The 18,572-nt window shown below is 43.1% G+C and overlaps 1 protein-coding gene across 1 annotated transcript in view; it reads left to right on the top strand.

Annotated features, from left to right (window-relative positions):
- The window catches only part of LOC126100692 (protein takeout-like), a 48,933-nt gene extending 30,608 nt beyond the window's left edge, over positions 1 to 18,325 (top strand). The window contains exons 5-6 of the mRNA XM_049911308.1: positions 10,986 to 11,135; positions 18,062 to 18,325. Coding sequence (XP_049767265.1) covers positions 10,986 to 11,135; positions 18,062 to 18,216 — 305 coding nt within the window. The 3' untranslated portion in view covers positions 18,217 to 18,325. The remainder of the gene's footprint in view (positions 1 to 10,985; positions 11,136 to 18,061) is intronic.
- The last annotated feature ends 247 nt before the right edge of the window (positions 18,326 to 18,572 follow it).

The following is an 18,572-nucleotide window of genomic DNA, read 5'->3' as shown; positions in this document are numbered from 1 at the left end:
AAACGTAAAAATTCCAACAACAACAACAACAACAACAAAAATCGTGGTTTGCGCTAACGCGGTTTGCGCTAACTGATACGCCACCATCATCATCAGCGACTTCTATGATTATGATTCGGCGGTCTTTAATAGCCTTCTCTTTCACCTTTTTCTGCACGATTTCCTCTGTTGACGATGTGCCGGGGCGTTGAGGGAGCTTTTCAAGTTCAACGTCTTCGCAGCGTTCTTGGAAACGCTTATACCACTCCAAAAACCTTATATTACTCACAGAAAACTCACCAAAAGCAATATTTAATAAGTCTAACATTTTGTTGCGTTTTATTCCGGCCGGCCGCGGTGGTCCAGCGGTTCTAGGCGTGCAGTCCGGAACCGCGCGACTGCTACGGTCGCAGGTTAGAATCCTGCCTCGGGCATGGATGTGTGTGATGTCCTTAGGTTAGTTAGGTTTAATTAGTTCTAAGTTCTAGGGGACGGATGACCACAGATGTTAAGTCCCATAGTGCTCAGAGCCATTTGAACCATTTTTATTCCGTTCTTACAGCAACATTTAACACAAATTCCCTGATCCAATATGGGTACAAAATAAATAATCGCCGACAGCAACAAAATCAACGCAGCCTCCTTTGACAGCTGACCATAGAGTAAACATCCCATTTAGCTAACAATCTAGAGATACTTTTCAGAGAAAAAGATCTCACGAATTGTATTAATACAAAAAGTCAAATTACAAAATTCCCGTTACTGTTTCAACACACCTCGTACACTGATAACTTAGGCCGAAAGCCGTGCGAACCATAGATAGTACCGACGAACTTAGCTTGGAAGCCGCCGTCTCAAGAAAAGACAGATTAAGAGTTGTCGTCCGGATGTTTGCGACGGAACGCAAACTTGGATCGAAGAAGGATAAAGAAGGTCACGAGATTTTTTGTTTTGGAGTCATCAGTCTTCTGACTGGTTTGGTACTGCCTGCGAGAAATTCCTCTCCTGCACCATCCTCTTCACTCAGAGTAGCACTTTCACTCTACGTACTCAGTTATTTGTTGTAGGTGTTTGTCTCCGTCTTTCCCTGCAGTTCTTACCCTCTACAGCTCCTTCTAGTACCATTGGGTTTATTCTGGGTTTATTCAAAAAATGGTTCAAATGGCTCTGAGCACTATGGGACTTAACATCTATGGTCATCAGTCCCCTAGAACATAGAACTACTTAAACCTAACTAACCTAAGGACAGCACACAACACCCAGCCATCACGAGGCAGAGAAAATCCCTGACCCCGCCGGGAATCGAACCCGGGAACCCGGGCGTGGGAAGCGAGAACGCTACCGCACGACCACGAGATGCGGGCCTGGGTTTATTCCCTGGTATCTTAACACGTGTCCTATATCGTCTCCCGTCTTCTCGACGGCATTTTCTATATATTCCTTTCATCGCCGTTTCTGCGCAGATCTCCTCATTCCTTACCTTATCACGCCAGTTGGTGGGGAAATCTACTCGAAATAATTTGGAAAATATTTCGAGTAGATTTCCCCACCATGTTATAGTTCTGGGTGGAGATTTTAATTTGCCGGATATAGACTGGGAGACTCAAACGTTCATAACGGGTGGCAGGGATAAAGAATCCAGTGAAATTTTTTGAAGTGATTTATCTGAAAACTACCTTGAGCAGTTAAACAGAGAACCGACTCGTGGCGATAACATATTAGACCTTCTGGTGACAAACAGACCGAGCTATTTGAAACAGTTAACGCAGAACAGGGAATCAGCGATCATAAAGCGGTTACGGCATCGATGATTTCAGCCGTAAATAGAAATATTAAAAAAGGTAGGAAGATTTTTCTGTTTAATAAAAGTGACAAAAAGCAGATTACAGAGTACCTGACGGCTCAACATAAAAGTTTTGTCTCAAGTACAGATAGTGTTGAGGATCAGTGGACAAAGTTCAAAACCATCGTACAATAAGCGTTAGATGAGTATGTGCCAAGCAAGATCGTAAGAGATGGAAAAGAGCCACCGAGGTACAACAACCGAGTTAGAAAACTGCTGCGGAAGCAAAGGGAACTTCACAGCAAACATAAACATAGCCAAAGCCTTGCAGACAAACTAAAATTACGCGAAGCGAAATGTAGTGTGAGGAGGGCTATGCGAGAGGCGTTCAATGAATTCGAAAGTAAAGTTCTGTGTACTGACTTGGAAGAAAATCCTAAGAAATTCTGGTCTTATGTCAAAGCGGTAGGTGGATCAAAACAAAATGTCCAGACACTCTGTGACCAAAATGGTACAGAAACAGAGGATGACAGACTAAAGGCCGAAATACTAAATGTCTGTTTCCAAAGCTGTTTCACAGAGGAAGACTGCACTGTAGTTCCTTCTCTAGATTGTCGCACAGATGACAAAATGGTAGATATCGAAATAGACGACAGAGGGATAGAGAAACAATTAAAATCTCTCAAAAGAGGGAAGGCCGCTGGACCTGATGGGATACCAGTTCTATTTTATACAGAGTACGCGAAGGAACTTGCACCCCTTCTTGCAGCGGTGTACCGTAGGTCTCTAGAAGAGCGTAGCGTTCCAAAGGATTGGAAAAGGACGGAGGTCATCCCCGTTTTCAAGAAGGGACGTCGAACAGATGTGCAGAACTATAGACCTATATCTCTAACGTCGATCAGTTGTAGAATTTTGGAACACGTATTATGTTCGAGTATAATGACTTTCCTGGAGACTAGAAATCTACTCTGTAGGAATCAGCATGGGTTTCGAAAAAGATGGTCGTGTGAAACCCAGCTCGCGCTATTCGTCCACGAGACTCATAGGGCCATAGACACGGGTTCCCACGTAGATGCCGTGTTTCTTGACTTCCGCTAGGCGTTCGATACAGTTCCCCACAGTCGTTTAATGAACAAAGTAGGAGCATATGGACTATCAGACCAATTGTGTGATTGGATTGAGGAGTTCCTAGATAACAGAACGCAGCATGTCATTCTCAATGGAGAGAAGTCTTCCGAAGTAAGTGTGATTTCAGGTGTGCCACAGGGGAGTGTCATGGGACCGTTGCTGTTCACAATATACATAAATGACCTGGTGGATGACATCGGAAGTTCACTGAGGCTTTTTGCAGATGCTGCTGTAGTATATCGAGAGGTTGTAACAATGGAAAATTGTACTGAAATGCAGGAGGATCTGCAGCGAATTGACGTATGGCGCAGGGAATGTCAACTGAATCTCAATGTAGACAAGTGTAATGTGCTGCGAATACATAGAACGATAGATCCCTTATCATTTAGCAACCAAAAAAAAAAAAAAAGAAAAACAAGTCAGCAACTGGAAGCAGTTAATTCCATAAATTATCTGGGAGTACACATTAGGACTGATTTAAAATGGAATGATCATATAAAGTTGATCGTCGGTAAAGCAGATGCCAGACAGATTCATTGGAAGAATCCTAAGGAAATGCAATCCGAAAACAAAGGAAGTAGGTTACAGTACACTCGTTCGCCCACTGCTTGAATACTGCTCAGCGGTGTGGGATCCGTACCAGATAGGGTTGATAGAAGAGATAGAGAAGATCCAACGGAGAGCAGCGCGCTTCGTTACAGGATCATTTAGTAATCGCGAAAGTGTTACGGAGATGATAGATAAACTCCAGTGGAAGACTCTACAGGAGAGACGCTCAGTAGCTCGGTACGGGCTTTTGTTAAAGTTTCGAGAACATACCTTCACCGAAGAGTCCAGCAGTATATCGCTCCCTCCTACGTATAGTTCGCGAAGAGACCATGAGGATAAAATCAGAGAGATTAGAGCCCACACAGAAGCATACAGACAATACTTCTTTCCACGAACAATACGAGACTGCAACAGAAGGGAGAACCGATAGAGGTACTCAGGGTACCCTCCGCCACACACCGTCAGGTGGTTTGCGGAGTATGGATGTAGATGTAGACGCAGACGTCATTTTCAACATTCTTCTGTAGCACCAGATCACAAAGGCTTGGATTTTCTTCTGTTCCGGTTTTGCCACAGTCCATACCTCACTCCCACACAAACCTGTGCTCCAAACGTACATTCCCAAAAAATTCGTCATCAAATTAATTCCCCTCTATCAACTCAGTAGGCTTCTATTGGACAGGAATGCCCTCTTCGCCTGTTCAAAAATGGCTCCAAGCACTATGGGACTTAACATCTGATGTCATCATTCCCTTCGACTGTGCTGTACTATTTTTTATGCCCTCCTTGCTTCGGCCGTCATGGGTTGCTTTGCTTCCAAACTAGAATTCCTTAACTTCCGTCTACTTCGTGATCGCCAAATTTGATGCGAAGTTCCTCGCTATTTCTGCTACTTCTCTTTACCTTCATCTTTTTCCAATTTACTCTCAGTCCATACTCTGTACTCATTATTATTCATATTCTTGCCCCCAGAATTCTAATGTCACTCTTCTAATTTAATTCGCGCTGTCTGGAGAAGTAAGGAAAAAAAGAAATATATATTATCTATTCAACTGGCATTTGAATGTGACGGACTGAACAGGACACTATCCCATTCTGCCCCGTCCCATTCTGCCCCAAAAGCACATTTCAGGTTAACAAATCTTATGGGGTACATTCACAAATGGAACTAAATGCATTATATAATTAGCGTATAGCGAATGGCATGCACTTTAAGATTACATATTACTTAAGAGTGTACACTTAACAATTAACAGCCAAACTTGTGTTGACATTCGCCGTCGCTATACCATTCTGCCTTGAGTTTCCGTATCCATAAGGGAACTTTTATTCTCAACTTTTTACGCCCAACAGTACAACACTTATGTTTCAACTGCATCTGGAACATCTTAATGTACGGAAATACATTTTTTTAAGTGTCGAAAAGAAGAATTAGTCTATTCGGTAAATAATTAAATGAATTCGTAAATGTTTGTTTTAACCTGTCGTACCTCCTGAGATGTCTTCACGCGCTGCTGGTGGTGGGGCCAGCCTCCGAGGGTATGTTTATTCCGGTTGTATACCACTGCTTGAGTTCAACTAATGAAAGCGTTACACGCCAGTTTTACTCAGAAGGACGAATGGAACTAAAACGTTAAAGAGTGGTTTGAGTTTAAACAACGAATACATGTTTCAACCGACGATGAAACTACAGACAGGTTACACATGAAAAGAAAGAATAAAAAATTCAGTTAATATGAAAAACCATGACGATCCTTAACGACTGTTTTCATTCGATTACTCTCAAGGACTGAACACACTCGAAAAAATAGAATAATAACCCAGCCAGTATGTAAAACTACACGAACTGTAAATGGTTACCATAACATATTCAACCCCTTAGCAACAAATAGTACTGAAAAAATAGGGAGCATCGTGATGGATGCAGGGATTAGTGACCAGAATGTCGTTGAAGCGAGACTCAGCATCGTAATGCCTAAAGCGACCAAAAATATATGCGAAATATATGTATGCCAGACTTAAAAGAAAGCAAAATTTCCAAGACCGTCGATGTTTTACAGAATGTCGATGTTTAGCGTGGACTTCAGTGAGAGATACCTTTAGTAGTTTCTACGAAGAAACTCTCTTGAAATCTGGTACAACATCTAAATGGATTCTGCTCGTATGTTATGTACACCAGCGGCAAGACACAATGGAAAACTTCACAATAGTAATAGTAATGTTACCGATGGCAGTGCCACTCAAGTGAAAGTACTTGTCACGGTTTTCCCGAAATCCCTTTACCAAAGAAGACGAAGTAAAAGAGAAAGGAATGGCACTTCTCGATTGAAGTTTATGGAAAGGGTAAATGATGGACAGAACAAAAAGTGCTCAGCTGTTTTCTCTTGGTCTATGTATGCTGTATTTCCAGATTCTGGTACTCGTGGACACCTATAGGCTCCAAAGAAATAATATCGGTATTTAGACATTGCTATTATACTAACGATATCGGTCACTGCCTCATCTGTCGGTCTTTTATAGTATTACTTTCTATATACACTCCTGGAAATTGAAATAAGAACACCGTGAATTCATTGTCCCAGGAAGGGGAAACTTTATTGACACATTCCTGGGGTCAGATACATCACATGATCACACTGACAGAACCACAGGCACATAGACACAAGCAACAGAGCATGCACAATGTCGGCACTAGTACAGTGTATATCCACCTTTCGCAGCAATGCAGGCTGCTATTCTCCCATGGAGACGATCGTAGAGATGCTGGATGTAGTCCTGTGGAACGGCTTGCCATGCCATTTCCACCTGGCGTCTCAGTTGGACCAGCGTTCGTGCTGGACGTGCAGACCGCGTGAGACGACGCTTCATCCAGTCCCAAACATGGTCAATGGGGGACAGATCCGGAGATCTTGCTGGCCAGGGTAGTTGACTTACACCTTCTAGAGCACGTTGGGTGGCACGGGATACATGCGGACGTGCATTGTCCTGTTGGAACAGCAAGTTCCCTTGCCGGTCTAGGAATGGTAGAACAATGGGTTCGATGACGGTTTGGATGTACCGTGCACTATTCAGTGTCCCCTCGACGATCACCAGTGGTGTACGGCCAGTGTAGGAGATCGCTCCCCACACCATGATGCCGGGTGTTGGCCCTGTGTGCCTCGGTCGTATGCAGTCCTAATTGTGGCGCTCACCTGCACGGCGCCAAACACGCATACGACCTTCATTGGCACCAAGGCAGAAGCGACTCTCATCGCTGAAGACGACACGTCTCCATTCGTCCCTCCATTCACGCCTGTCGCGACACCACTGGAGGCGGGCTGCACGATGTTGGGGCATGAGCGGAAGATGGCCTAACGGTGTGCGGGACCGTAGCCCAGCTTCATGGAGACGGTTGAGAATGGTCCTCGCCGATACCCCAGGAGCAACAGTGTCCCTAATTTGCTGGGAAGTGGCGGTGCGGTCCCCTACGGCACTGCGTAGGATCCTACGGTCTTGGCGTGCATCCGTGCGTCGCTGCGGTCCGGTCCCAGGTCGACGGGCACGTGCACCTTCCGCCGACCACTGGCGACAACATCGATGTACTGTGGAGACCTCACGCCCCACGTGTTGAGCAATTCGGCGGTACGTCCACCCGGCCTCCCGCATGCCCACTGTACGCCCTCGCTCAAAGTCCGTCAACTGCACATACGGTTCACGTCCACACTGTCGCGGCATGCTACCAGTGTTAAAGACTGCGATGGAGCTCCGTATGCCACGGCAAACTGGCTGACACTGACGGCGGCGGTGCACAAATGCTGCGCAGCTAGCGCCATTCGATGGCCAACACCGCGGTTCCTTGTGTGTCCGCTGTGCCGTGCGTGTGATCATTGCTTGTACAGCCCTCTCGCAGTGCCTGGAGCAAGTATGGTGGGTCTGACACACTGGTGTCAATGTGTTCTTTTTTCCATTTCCAGGAGTGTACTTTTGCTAGTCATTGTGTGTAAGTTATCACAGTTTTCTAACGCATATTGTCAAATAAACTTAACAATATAATTTCATAAAGTATTTCCAGTATCTGGTGCATACGATTATAATTAAGGAGATGAGAGATTGTTGAATTCATAAAAATTACAGTGAATACAAGTGCATTTGAGACAAAAGCTAAAGATGACAGGATTTCTAAACAGAGAAACTTTTAAAATCGCATTTGAGTCGAGACCCATCGGAACTCCACACCCTACACGATGGAACAAATTTTGGTTTCGTCATATATTGTCAGCAACATGCATAGACACCTACGTCATAGCACAGACGACAGTTTCACTATCACACTGTTTCCTGATGTCAGTGTTTACATTCTGTCCAATTTTAACCCTGACCACCAACTTGGAAGCTGGATTTTTAAGGAATTTGGTACGAGGTTTAAGGACAGTGAGCTGACACGTTTAGTCGCTGTGCCAATGTTTTTAGACATAAGGTTCGTTTTTGAAGCAAAGTTTATCTCTTAGAACTATAATTTACACTCCTGGAAATGGAAAAAAGAACACTTTGTGTCTATGTGCCTGTGGTTCTGTCAGTGTGATCATGTGATGTATCTGACCCCAGGAATGTGTCAATAAAGTTTCCCCTACCTGGGACAATGAATTCACGGTGTTCTTATTTCAATTTCCAGGAGTGTAGATCAAATATCTCCCTGCAGTGGTGTCAGTAAAGGCACCATGATCAGACACAGAGAGAAAAATGAAAGAGTGAGATATCATAAGCCGCTCGAAATGAACACGACCAGGAAAATGGAGGCATCTTTTACCTTGTTCTGATAATCTCGAGTTAGCAGACTTGGCAACCAATGTAGCCGTTAATCAGAGGGCGAATCCTGTAAATGAGGGCAAATCTCGAGCATTGTGTACCCCACATTGTTACTTGTTAGCAATAAAGTAGCTGAGTGGCATTCGGAGTTCAGTACCAGCTAAGAGCCCATTACTGAAAAAGAAATAGCAAAACACTGTTCATCCTGTTTTAACTGAATGCCTGAAGTATAGCACAGCTCACTTGTCAATTTAAATCACGATATACATTAACGTTGCTGCTTTGTCGTTACTATCTGCGATTCAGAAGATTTGCCTTTGCTCAAAGCTTACATTAACTTCAGTGCCACACCGTAGCTCCATGGATTTTCTTTATTTTGAATGTAATAAAAAATTACAATGAATGAAAAATACCTTCAGGGTCACTATTGGTTTTTTAACAATGATGATCGGTTTTTACCTGACTAGAAGAAAGTCTTCAGATCTAACGTTCTAAGGTGCGGTTTATCGGTAGTGACCACTACTAATAAACTGCACGTTGCAGGACCTGATTCGAACATTATCTCCTAGTCAGACAGGAAATGGTTATCATCGATTAAAACAATAGTTTTTCATTCATTGTACGAAGAGGGACTTCGGTTTACTGAGACATTTCGCCTATTATTAAAACCATTACAGTTCTTGCACACAAAAATTAAACAAATCTCTTGAAACATATTTATAAATCAGAAATATAATACAACAAGTAACAATTTCTTGCTTCGGACTAACTAGGTTTTGTTTTTCGAAGTAGTTACCCTTTCTGATATGCACTACTGGCCATTAAAATTGCACCACCAAGAAGAAATGCAGATGATAAACGGGTATTCATTGGACAAATATATTATACTAGAACTGACATGTGATTACATTTTCACGCAATTTGGGTGCATAGATCCTCAGAAAACAGTACCCAGGACAACCACCTGTGGCTGTAATAGCGACCTTGATACGCCTGGGCATTGAGTCAAACAGAGCTTGGATGGCGTGTACAGGTACAGCTGTCCATGCAACTTCAACACGATACCACAGTTCATCAAGAGTAGTGACTGACGTATTGTGAGGAGCCAGTTGCTCGGCCACAATTGACCAGACGTTTTCAATTGGTGAGAGATCTGGAGAATGTGTTGGCCAGGGCAGCAGTCTAACAGTTTCTGTATCCAGAAAGGCCCGTACAGGATCTGCAACATGAGGTCGTGCATTATCCTGCTGAAATGTAGGGTTTCGCAGGGATCGAATGAAGGGTAGAGCCACGGGTCGTAACAATGTTCAAAGTGCCGTCAATGCGAACTAGAGGTGACCTAGACGTGTAACCAATGGCACCCCACACCATCACGCCGGTTGATATGCCAGTATGGCGATGACGAATGCTCGCTTCCAATCTGCGTTCACCTCGATCGGTCCAAACATGGATGTGACCATCATGATGCTGTAAACAGAACCTGGATTCATCCGAAAAAATGACGTTGTGCCATTAGTGCACCCAGGTTCGTCTTTGAGTACACCATCGCAGGCGCTCCTGCGTGTGATGCAGCGTCAAGGGTTACCGCAGCCATGGTCTCCGAGCTGATAGTCCATGCTGCTGCAAACGTCATCGAACTGTTAGTGCAGATAGTTGTCTTGCAAACGTCCCCATCTGTTAACTCAGGGATCGAGACGTGGCTGCACGATCCGTTACATCCATGCGGATAAGATGCCTGTCATCTCGACTGCTAGTGATGCGAGGCCTTTGGGATCCAGCACGGCATTCCGTATTACCCTCCTGAACCTACCGATTCCATATTCTGCTAACAGTCATTGGATCTCGACCAACGAGAGCAGCAATGTCGCGATACGATAAACCGCAATCGCGATAGGCTACAAGCCGACCTTTATCAAAGTCGGAAACGTGATGGTACGCTTTTCTTGTCCTTACACGAGGCATCACAACAACGTTTCACCAGGCAACGCCGGTAAACTGCTGATTGTGTATGAGAAATCGGTTGGGAACTTTCCTCATGTCAGCACGTTGTAGGTGTCGCCACCGGTGCCAACCTTGTGTGAATGCTCTGAAAAGCTAATCATTTGTATATCACAGCATCTTCTTCCCTGCGGTTAAATTTCACGTCTGTAGCACGTCATCTTGGTGGTGTAGCAATTTTAATGGCCAGTAGTGTATCTAATCTATGACGAACCGAAAATATAAATATAAGTGGCGATGAAACAGATTCTGTGCGAGAGCGTTGCTGTAGCATATATGCAACGCAGCGCGACTCTGATGCTGGTAGATAAGCAACGACATATGTGCAAAAGATTGATGTGACATTCTTCTCTTTTCGGCGGTCAACTATGGCGACGTCATTACCAAATGGGTCGGAACTCGACTAACGTTCTGTCATTCTTTCTTGCCTGCCGAAGGACAAACACCCGTAGACATCCACCGAAGAACGAAGAATGTGGATGGGACACCATGTCTGTTGAAAGCCACCATTGTGGAACGATATCCTCAATCTGGTGCGTCAGTCGGGTGATTACCTCAGTGCTCATGGCGATTTTGTCTGATTGGCATACCGATTCTGGATTGTACAGTCTTCGAACGGAAACTTTTTGATTGTCCATGACACTTCACCTTCCGTATATCGTCGGCATCGATAGCATATAGATGATTGTCGAAATGTCAGCAGTTCAGAAAGTTTTTCCATCAGCAGCGAGTACAATTAGTGAGGCAACTGCTACTGTTCCAGCCAACACCGCAGTGGAGCTCCTGCTGAAGGGCGCACCGCTGCAGCAGGACGGCACCACCTACCTCGACGTTAAAGACTTCAAGTTCAGCTTCACCACGGACCGGGTCTACCTCACCTTCAACAACCTCTTCAACGGAGACAAGGCACTCGGTGAGAACTATCGCATTCTGCTGCAACCATGAGCTGCTGTTGTGGTCTACAGCCCGATGACTGGTTTGATGCAGCTCCGCCCGCTAGCTTATCCCGTGCAAGTGTCTTCATCTCTGTGTGACTACAGCAAACTGTATCCATTTGAAGGTAAAGCCTTGGTTTCCCTTATGGTTTTTGTCCCCCCCCCCCCCTCCAAAACAGTTCCCTCTAGTATTAAATTTACGATTCCATCATGCCTCGGAATGAGTAATATCAACCGATTTCATCTTTCAGTCAAATTGTGCAATAAATTTCTTTCATGTTTTTCAGTTAGATTTTGAACGGAATGGACAGTGTCTTGAAAGGAGGATATAAGATAAACATCGACAAAAGCAAAACGAGGATAATGGAATGTAGTCGAATTATGTCGCATGATACGGAGGGAATTAGATTAGGAAATGAGACACTTGAAGTAGTAAAGGAGTTCTGCTATTTGGGAGCAAAATAACTGATGGTGGTCGAAGTAGAGAGGATATAAAATGTAGACTAGCAATGGCAGGGAAAGCGTTTCTGAAGAAGAGAAATTTGTTAACGTCGAGTATAGATTTAAGTGTCAGGAAGTCGTTTCTGAAAGTATCTGTATGGAGTGTAGCCATGTATGGAAGTGAAACATGGACGATAAGTAGTTTAGACAAGAAGAGAATAGAAGCTTTCGAAATGTGGTGCTACAGAAGAATGCTGAAGATTAGATTGGTACATCACATAACTAATGAGGAGGTATTGAATAGAATTGAGGAGAAGAGGAGTTTGTGGCACAACTTGACAAGAAGAAGGGACCGCTTGGTAGGACATGTTGCAGGCATCAGGGGATCACAAATTTAGCATTGGAGGTCAGCGTGGAGGGTAAAAATCATAGAGGGAGACCAAGAGATGAATACACTAAGCAGATTCAGAAGGATGTAGGTTGCAGTAAGTACTGGGAGATGAAGAAGCTTGCACAGGATAGAGTAGCATGGAGAGCTGCATCAAACCAGTCCAGGACTGATGACCACAACAACAACAGATTTAGTACAAGTTAATCAATTACTCATTCTGCCTATTTAATTTTCATTTTCATTCTGTAGCAGTCCATTTCAGATGCTACTACTCTGGTATTGTCAGAATAGCTTATCGTCCATTTTTCACCTCCTGACAAGTGTACACTTCAGACATCTTCAAAAGAGATTTCCTAACATCTGAACTTACATTCAATGTCAACAAATATGTCTTTTCATAAATGTTGTTTTATTACTGCGAATTATTTGTTTCATGTCTTCTGTAAATCGGTGAACATCAGTTATTTAGCTGCCGAAATAGCAAATGTAGATGTAGATTCAGAATATGCCACTTCCTACTTTCCTCATGAAGGATATGACAATAGGGTTTACCATGAGGCTTTATTTTCTCAGTCCGGAACCGCGCGACTGCTACGGTCGCAGGTTGGAATCCTGCCTCGGGCATGGATGTGTGTGATGTCCTTAGGTTAGTTAGGTTTAAGTAGTTCTAGTTTCTAGGGGACTGATGACCACAGATGTTAAGTCCCATAGTGCTCAGAGCCATTTGAATTTTTTATTTTCTCCCGGCGTTTACAATCTTCAAATAACTTACGGGACCGCAGCTGGGTTATGCCGTGGACAACCGCCGATGTTTCGACAGGAGCACACCCTGCCATTTTCAAGGCAAAACTGCAGAAAGTAAGCTCTGTGCACCGACTCCCAAGCGCGTGCCAGTGGTTGACTTTATTACTTCTGTTGAGCAGGCTGTTTCTAAACTACCTCCTGATGTTGCAGACGAGGGAGGCATGTTACGTACTGACTGAGGCACATCCACCCAAGAGTAATATCATAATGACTGAGACGGCTGCTTTACGATCAATTAGAGTTGATCCGGATGTTGTTCTTTTACCAGTGGCCAAGGGCAATGCTACCGGCGTTTTGGAAAAGCAGATTTACGTTCAAAAGATGCAATGTTTACTTTCTGATTTAACTTATCGCACAATCGGTGCCACCCCACAAGAAGTGTTGAGAGAAAGACTAAGAGCCTCCTGAAGAAAAGTTCCTTATCCCTGGAGACCATGAAGAGCCCCAATTCGATTCGTACTCTTCCCCCTAGGTTATATGGCCTCCCTAAGGTCTGCAAGGAAGGGGTTCCTCTTGACCCGATTGTAAGTAACATCGATGCTGCGACATATCGTGTAGCAAAATACCTTGCTACCTTGTTAAGCCATATAGTTCGCTTGTATGAACACAGCATTAAGATCTCGGTGGATATCTTACATCCATTAGAGGGAATGCCTTTGTGTGGCTCTGATATTATAGGAAGTTTTGATGTGGTCCCTCCATTCAGCCGTGTTCCTCTGTCTTAAATGTTACGGTTGATTGGGGTTAGGTTTGGTGCTGAATTAACGAACCTATTTCGACGTATGTCGACTTCGAGTTACTTTTTATTCAATGACAAGTACTAAGACCAGACAGATGTAGTTGCTATGGAAAGCCCATTGTCACCTATTATTGCCAATTTGTTTATGGAAGATTGCAAGGAACTTGCCTTGGAGTCGGAGTATTTGCAATCTGCGTGTTTCTTCAAATATGTAGGCGAAACATTTTTTGTTTGGGCCCATGGCATTAAGAATTTTGAATGACTTTTTAGAACAACTGAATTCTATCCACCCGAATACTCGTTTCACAATAGATGGGGTTGTCTTCCCTTCCTTGATGTGTTGGTCTTGAGTGAGGTGGATAGTACTTTGGGACATGCTGTTGTCACTATCTAGCTCAACGTGAAAAGGTACATCATACATTGTTTCAGAAAGCCCCAGTCATCCCGGACCATGAGAGTTTATCAGCTGAGTTACCCCTTTTAACAGTCACGTTTCGTCAGACTGGTTGTCCTGAAAGACAGATTAGATGTGCGCCGGACGAGTGATTAGAATACCGAGGTGGCAACATAGTTTACGGGCCTTTTGCCTTACGCAGGGAGCATTTCGAAAAGGATTGGTCGTATTTTGCGGAAATATGATGTGGAGTATATTTTCCAACCACCACCTATGATTAGTGTCCTTCGAGGCTACGCAGAGGATGATCTTGGTTTGTGCAAGTCTGGTGCCTACAGTATTTCTTGCAGTTGTGGCAAGTCAGATATAGGTCAGAGTATAAGGACTGTGGAGGACCAGTGTACTGAGGAGAAGCGGCACACACGCTTACAACAGCCAAGCAAATCCGCCATTCCACAACATTATCTTGGCACCGGTCATCCTATGAAATACAGCAACACTGAGATTCTGACATTTACTTCCAGCATAGTATTATTAAGGAAGCTGTCGATATTAGATTAGCAAGTAACCTTGTAAATTGAGATGGCGGCTTTTGTTTAAATTCTGCTTGGAATCTTTGTCAAAAGATGCTGCCTCACCCGTTGATTATTAATTTCACTATCGATAGCTTCTGACATCGGTCATCTTTGGTTTGTGATAGCGCTAGTGTTTACAGTGTGTGCGTGTTATCTTTACCTAGTTTCTGTGAAAACTGGGTTTTAATTTCACTTGCACAGCACTTATTTCGCGCAGTTTTGCCTTTAAAACGGCAGAGTTGTGGTCCTGCCGAAATATCGGCAGTTCTCGACGACGTCACTCGGCTACCTTCCCATGATTTACCGTTCTTGCTGCATCCCGGGGAGAATTCAGCTTCCTTTCAACAACTGCCAAATCAGTCCTTTTGGACTTTTCAATATCTCCCCAGACCTCGATTCCCGGAGTTGGAGAAGTACGGGTCACGAAAGTCCCTTCTGCCTGTGACCTTCCACCAGTTCGTCTACGGAGACGCAAATCATCAGAAGCGAGTCCTAAATGACTCTTGCTCTACATTCTGCAAATGTATGTATGATGTCTCTAGTAAACCACCTGGCAGCTCGAGACACCAAACGAGCATTAAGTGATCCGGTTCTGGCTGTTTGTAGTGCGATTACGCCTTGTAGCCTCTGTCAATACATCCGTCTATTTGTCAGAGAAAGTGTAACGGTCCTACGATCTTCTCGCTGTGTAACCTTCAGTAGGAGTAGTGCGTAGTCTGCTTGCCGCAATGTTCTGAGTTCCCTTTATCACAACTTGTTCTACACTCATTATTGTCTATGTGATCTGTGAATACGATTTTCCAATGTCGTTCATGCCAAGAGACGTCCACTTCGAAGCTTAAAATTACATTTTACACGCCAGGTAGCCGTCATGTACACATACCACAGGAATGGTTCTTTTCTTTGCTGAAAAAAAAACTCGTACAGGAATAAGGGTTTAATTAGCATTTCCCACAGGCATGAAAATACTGGAGTAGCAGTCAGGTAGCGTTCGAACAAGATTTTCACCGCATACCACTATCCATTTCCGTCATTGGATGTAGTACTATATCGTATGTAAGTAATGACACAGTCTAACTCAGTGTTCGTTAAACTGCGGCCAGCAGGTAAAATATTCGTGTGGACCGCGGTTCTCAGCCGTATGTTGTAATAATACGCATCTAGCAACTAACAGCCAAATCCAGAACAACAACTCGCATTAAGAGCTTCTTAAGAGAGTAATTTTGCCACTCAATAACGTCCAAAGACAACTGAGGCAATAAGAGTTTAATATATGCTTAATTGAGCTGGTGACTTCGGTAGTAAAATAACTAAAGTTGGCCACTTACCTCAGAGACAGAGGGACATGTCTTTCAATACTGACAACTCACGGTTGTCAGGGATTCGTACCGTCAGCGACTCGTACCGATCAGCCGCTATAGCATAAATTTTGACACAGACTGCTACCTGAAAATACGGTATATATTCGTAACAAGGATCACGAAAATAGCTTAAGGTAGGAAAGAAGATTAGTGTTTAGCTTCTCGTCGACTTCGAAGTTATTAACATCGAAGCCAAAATTCGGAATGTTTGAAAGGAACCGTAGCGGCATTTGCCTGGAGTGATTTGGGGAATTCAGGGAAAATCTAAATTTGAATGTCCGGACACGGATTTGCACTGTTGCCCTCACTGTTCTACCCATTGCGCCTCGGCGCTCGGTGAAATTAAATCAAGGCTGTTGCACTACAAGGCAATAGATAGAAGAAAAAATTGACATTCAGAACATTTAGTAAACATTTTGATTGCGGCTCATATTGCATAACGCATTTAAGTATAAGTAAAACTATCGTCATTAGTAAATTAGTCATTATCTCACATAGACTACACAACAATACTTCGTCAGATAATCACAGTGGCATAACTTCGGTGTCGCCGAGGCTGGCAGCAATATGAAGCAGAGAAATGTCTAAATGAAGTATTTTGAGTGGTGCCGACTTTTAATGATCAGTACTTGGGGGCCCGCGGTCAAGTTCTCGCGCCCTACTGGTGGCTAATGAACCACGTAGGTTGCCAATTAATAATAATATCGGTACAAATGCGGACCGAGGTGCTATTGAACAAGGTCAGTATCGCTCTTGAACAGAAAGGTTTGACGGCCAATGGTCTAACTTAACAGTGGAGTCAACGTCTCGTTTTTGTTACCCTCTGCTTTAGCAACGCACTAAGCGGCCAGCAGTGACACTTCTGAACATGATACAATTTTACCGATTGAACTGATTTATTAGATAGTTTTCACAATAGAGAGCGTATGTAATTCCATAAAGATGGAGGATAATTAAAAATTGACACCACATTTGTCATTCTTTAGTTTCCTAAGGACTCTGCGAAGTATGAAACGGTACATTACAGGGCAGTTTATTTATGATTAACTTGTAACGTTTAGATATTCACTGAAAAATGTAGTTTTCCTCTAATAATGAAAAATTGCTAGTAAACACCAGATGACATAACCTTTTACAGAAAGATGTCTTGAATCTACCCAACAACACGAAGTTTTGCTCGCTACACTTTTAGCTGAATCAGTGGATGTGAAACGTAGCAGACATGTGTGGAACGTAGTAGCTACATTACTTAACGTATCACCACATCCGTAGCTGAAGGGTAAACCACATAAACGTCGTAATAAAATGTCAAAATCAATAAAACTGTTTCCCAACACAGAAGAAAACAGTTCCAGTATTCTTACTACATCTGACGCAAAATGACAAGAATATTCAGCATATTCGCTGTTGAAGGAGGACTATTTATATTTACAAAAATATTCGTGTATTAGGAAGTCGAATAAAGTGTAAGAATGGGTTATCATTAGACTCCGTTAAATTTTGTTTTCACGTCAAGAAAGTGCTTATCATTACAAGAACAGACCACAACAGAATTATATGCTTCTCATGCATGAAACTGTATTTATACTCTCTTGCTGTCGGCAGAGTAAACTGCAGCTATACACATATGCAAATGTATTTCTTCACGAATAAGTTGTAGTTTATGCCGCTGAATCAATTAAATTCGGTTGTTTTTACATTTCCCGATAATTCACGTGTCTTGATAACTTATTAATGCATAGAACGCAAAAATACAACAGTTATTTCGTTAATTAAGTAGAAAAAAGAATAAAAACGTACATTATCCTTACGAAACATGTGTCTGCCTCCTTTCTTACCACTTGGAGTGCTAGTGCCGCTCCAGCTGCCAAACGGTAACAGATTTCACACCATATAGAGGGTGGTGACTGTGTACTAGGCTTTGGTAACAGTTTATTTCCGACTACTGTTCTCTGCTAACGTCTTTCACAGTTCCCACTTAGTTAAAAGTACGACGTTTCAATCTTTATCTCTGGTGCTCTGGACCACGTGCAATAGCAAGTGTAGTGCTCCTACATCGCATCTTGGGATTTACTGAATTTTTTATTTCCCGATGAAAGAGAATGTTGTGTCATACAATCCACGTACGTGACTAGATGTCAATTATTTCCTTGGGATTAATAAGCTGTTCCTTGCTAATCAATTTGCCTTTCGTTGCAGGAGACAACATGAACAAGTTCCTGAACGACAACTGGGAAGAGATCCTGAAGGAGCTCAGGCCGACAATTGAAGAAGCATTTTCTGTGGCCTTTAAGGACATCTCCAATAATTTATTTCACAAGGTGCCATACAATGACATCTTCCCACCAAAGTGAAAACTACACTCACATCATAGACTCACTTAGACTGAAAGAATACTCATTACTGATTTTCCATTTTATACATTTGTACAAAAATACGCCTGTTACCAAATAAACATGTTTTTAATACTTTTTCGTTTTTCATTCTAAAGCTTTACAAAACTCCCATTGAACAAGATATGTTATTGGTATTCCAGTAAGTTACGGAAATCTTAAAGTTTGAAAATGGAAATTCTCTGATTTCAAAATTCCGTAATGTATTATGCAGTTGTAAAATAAGCACCCAACGGTAGAAGAGCTACTAGAAAGGTTTATTCTAAATCCCATTCAAGAGGTCATTGATCAAATAATCCTTGTCGAAAAGGTGGCTT

This window comes from Schistocerca cancellata, chromosome 9 (genome assembly GCF_023864275.1).
Source record: "Schistocerca cancellata isolate TAMUIC-IGC-003103 chromosome 9, iqSchCanc2.1, whole genome shotgun sequence".
In the NCBI taxonomy this organism is placed as follows: domain Eukaryota; kingdom Metazoa; phylum Arthropoda; class Insecta; order Orthoptera; family Acrididae; genus Schistocerca; species Schistocerca cancellata.
The sequence above is the reverse complement of the archived record's forward strand: the minus strand, read 5'-3'. Positions and strand labels throughout refer to the sequence as shown.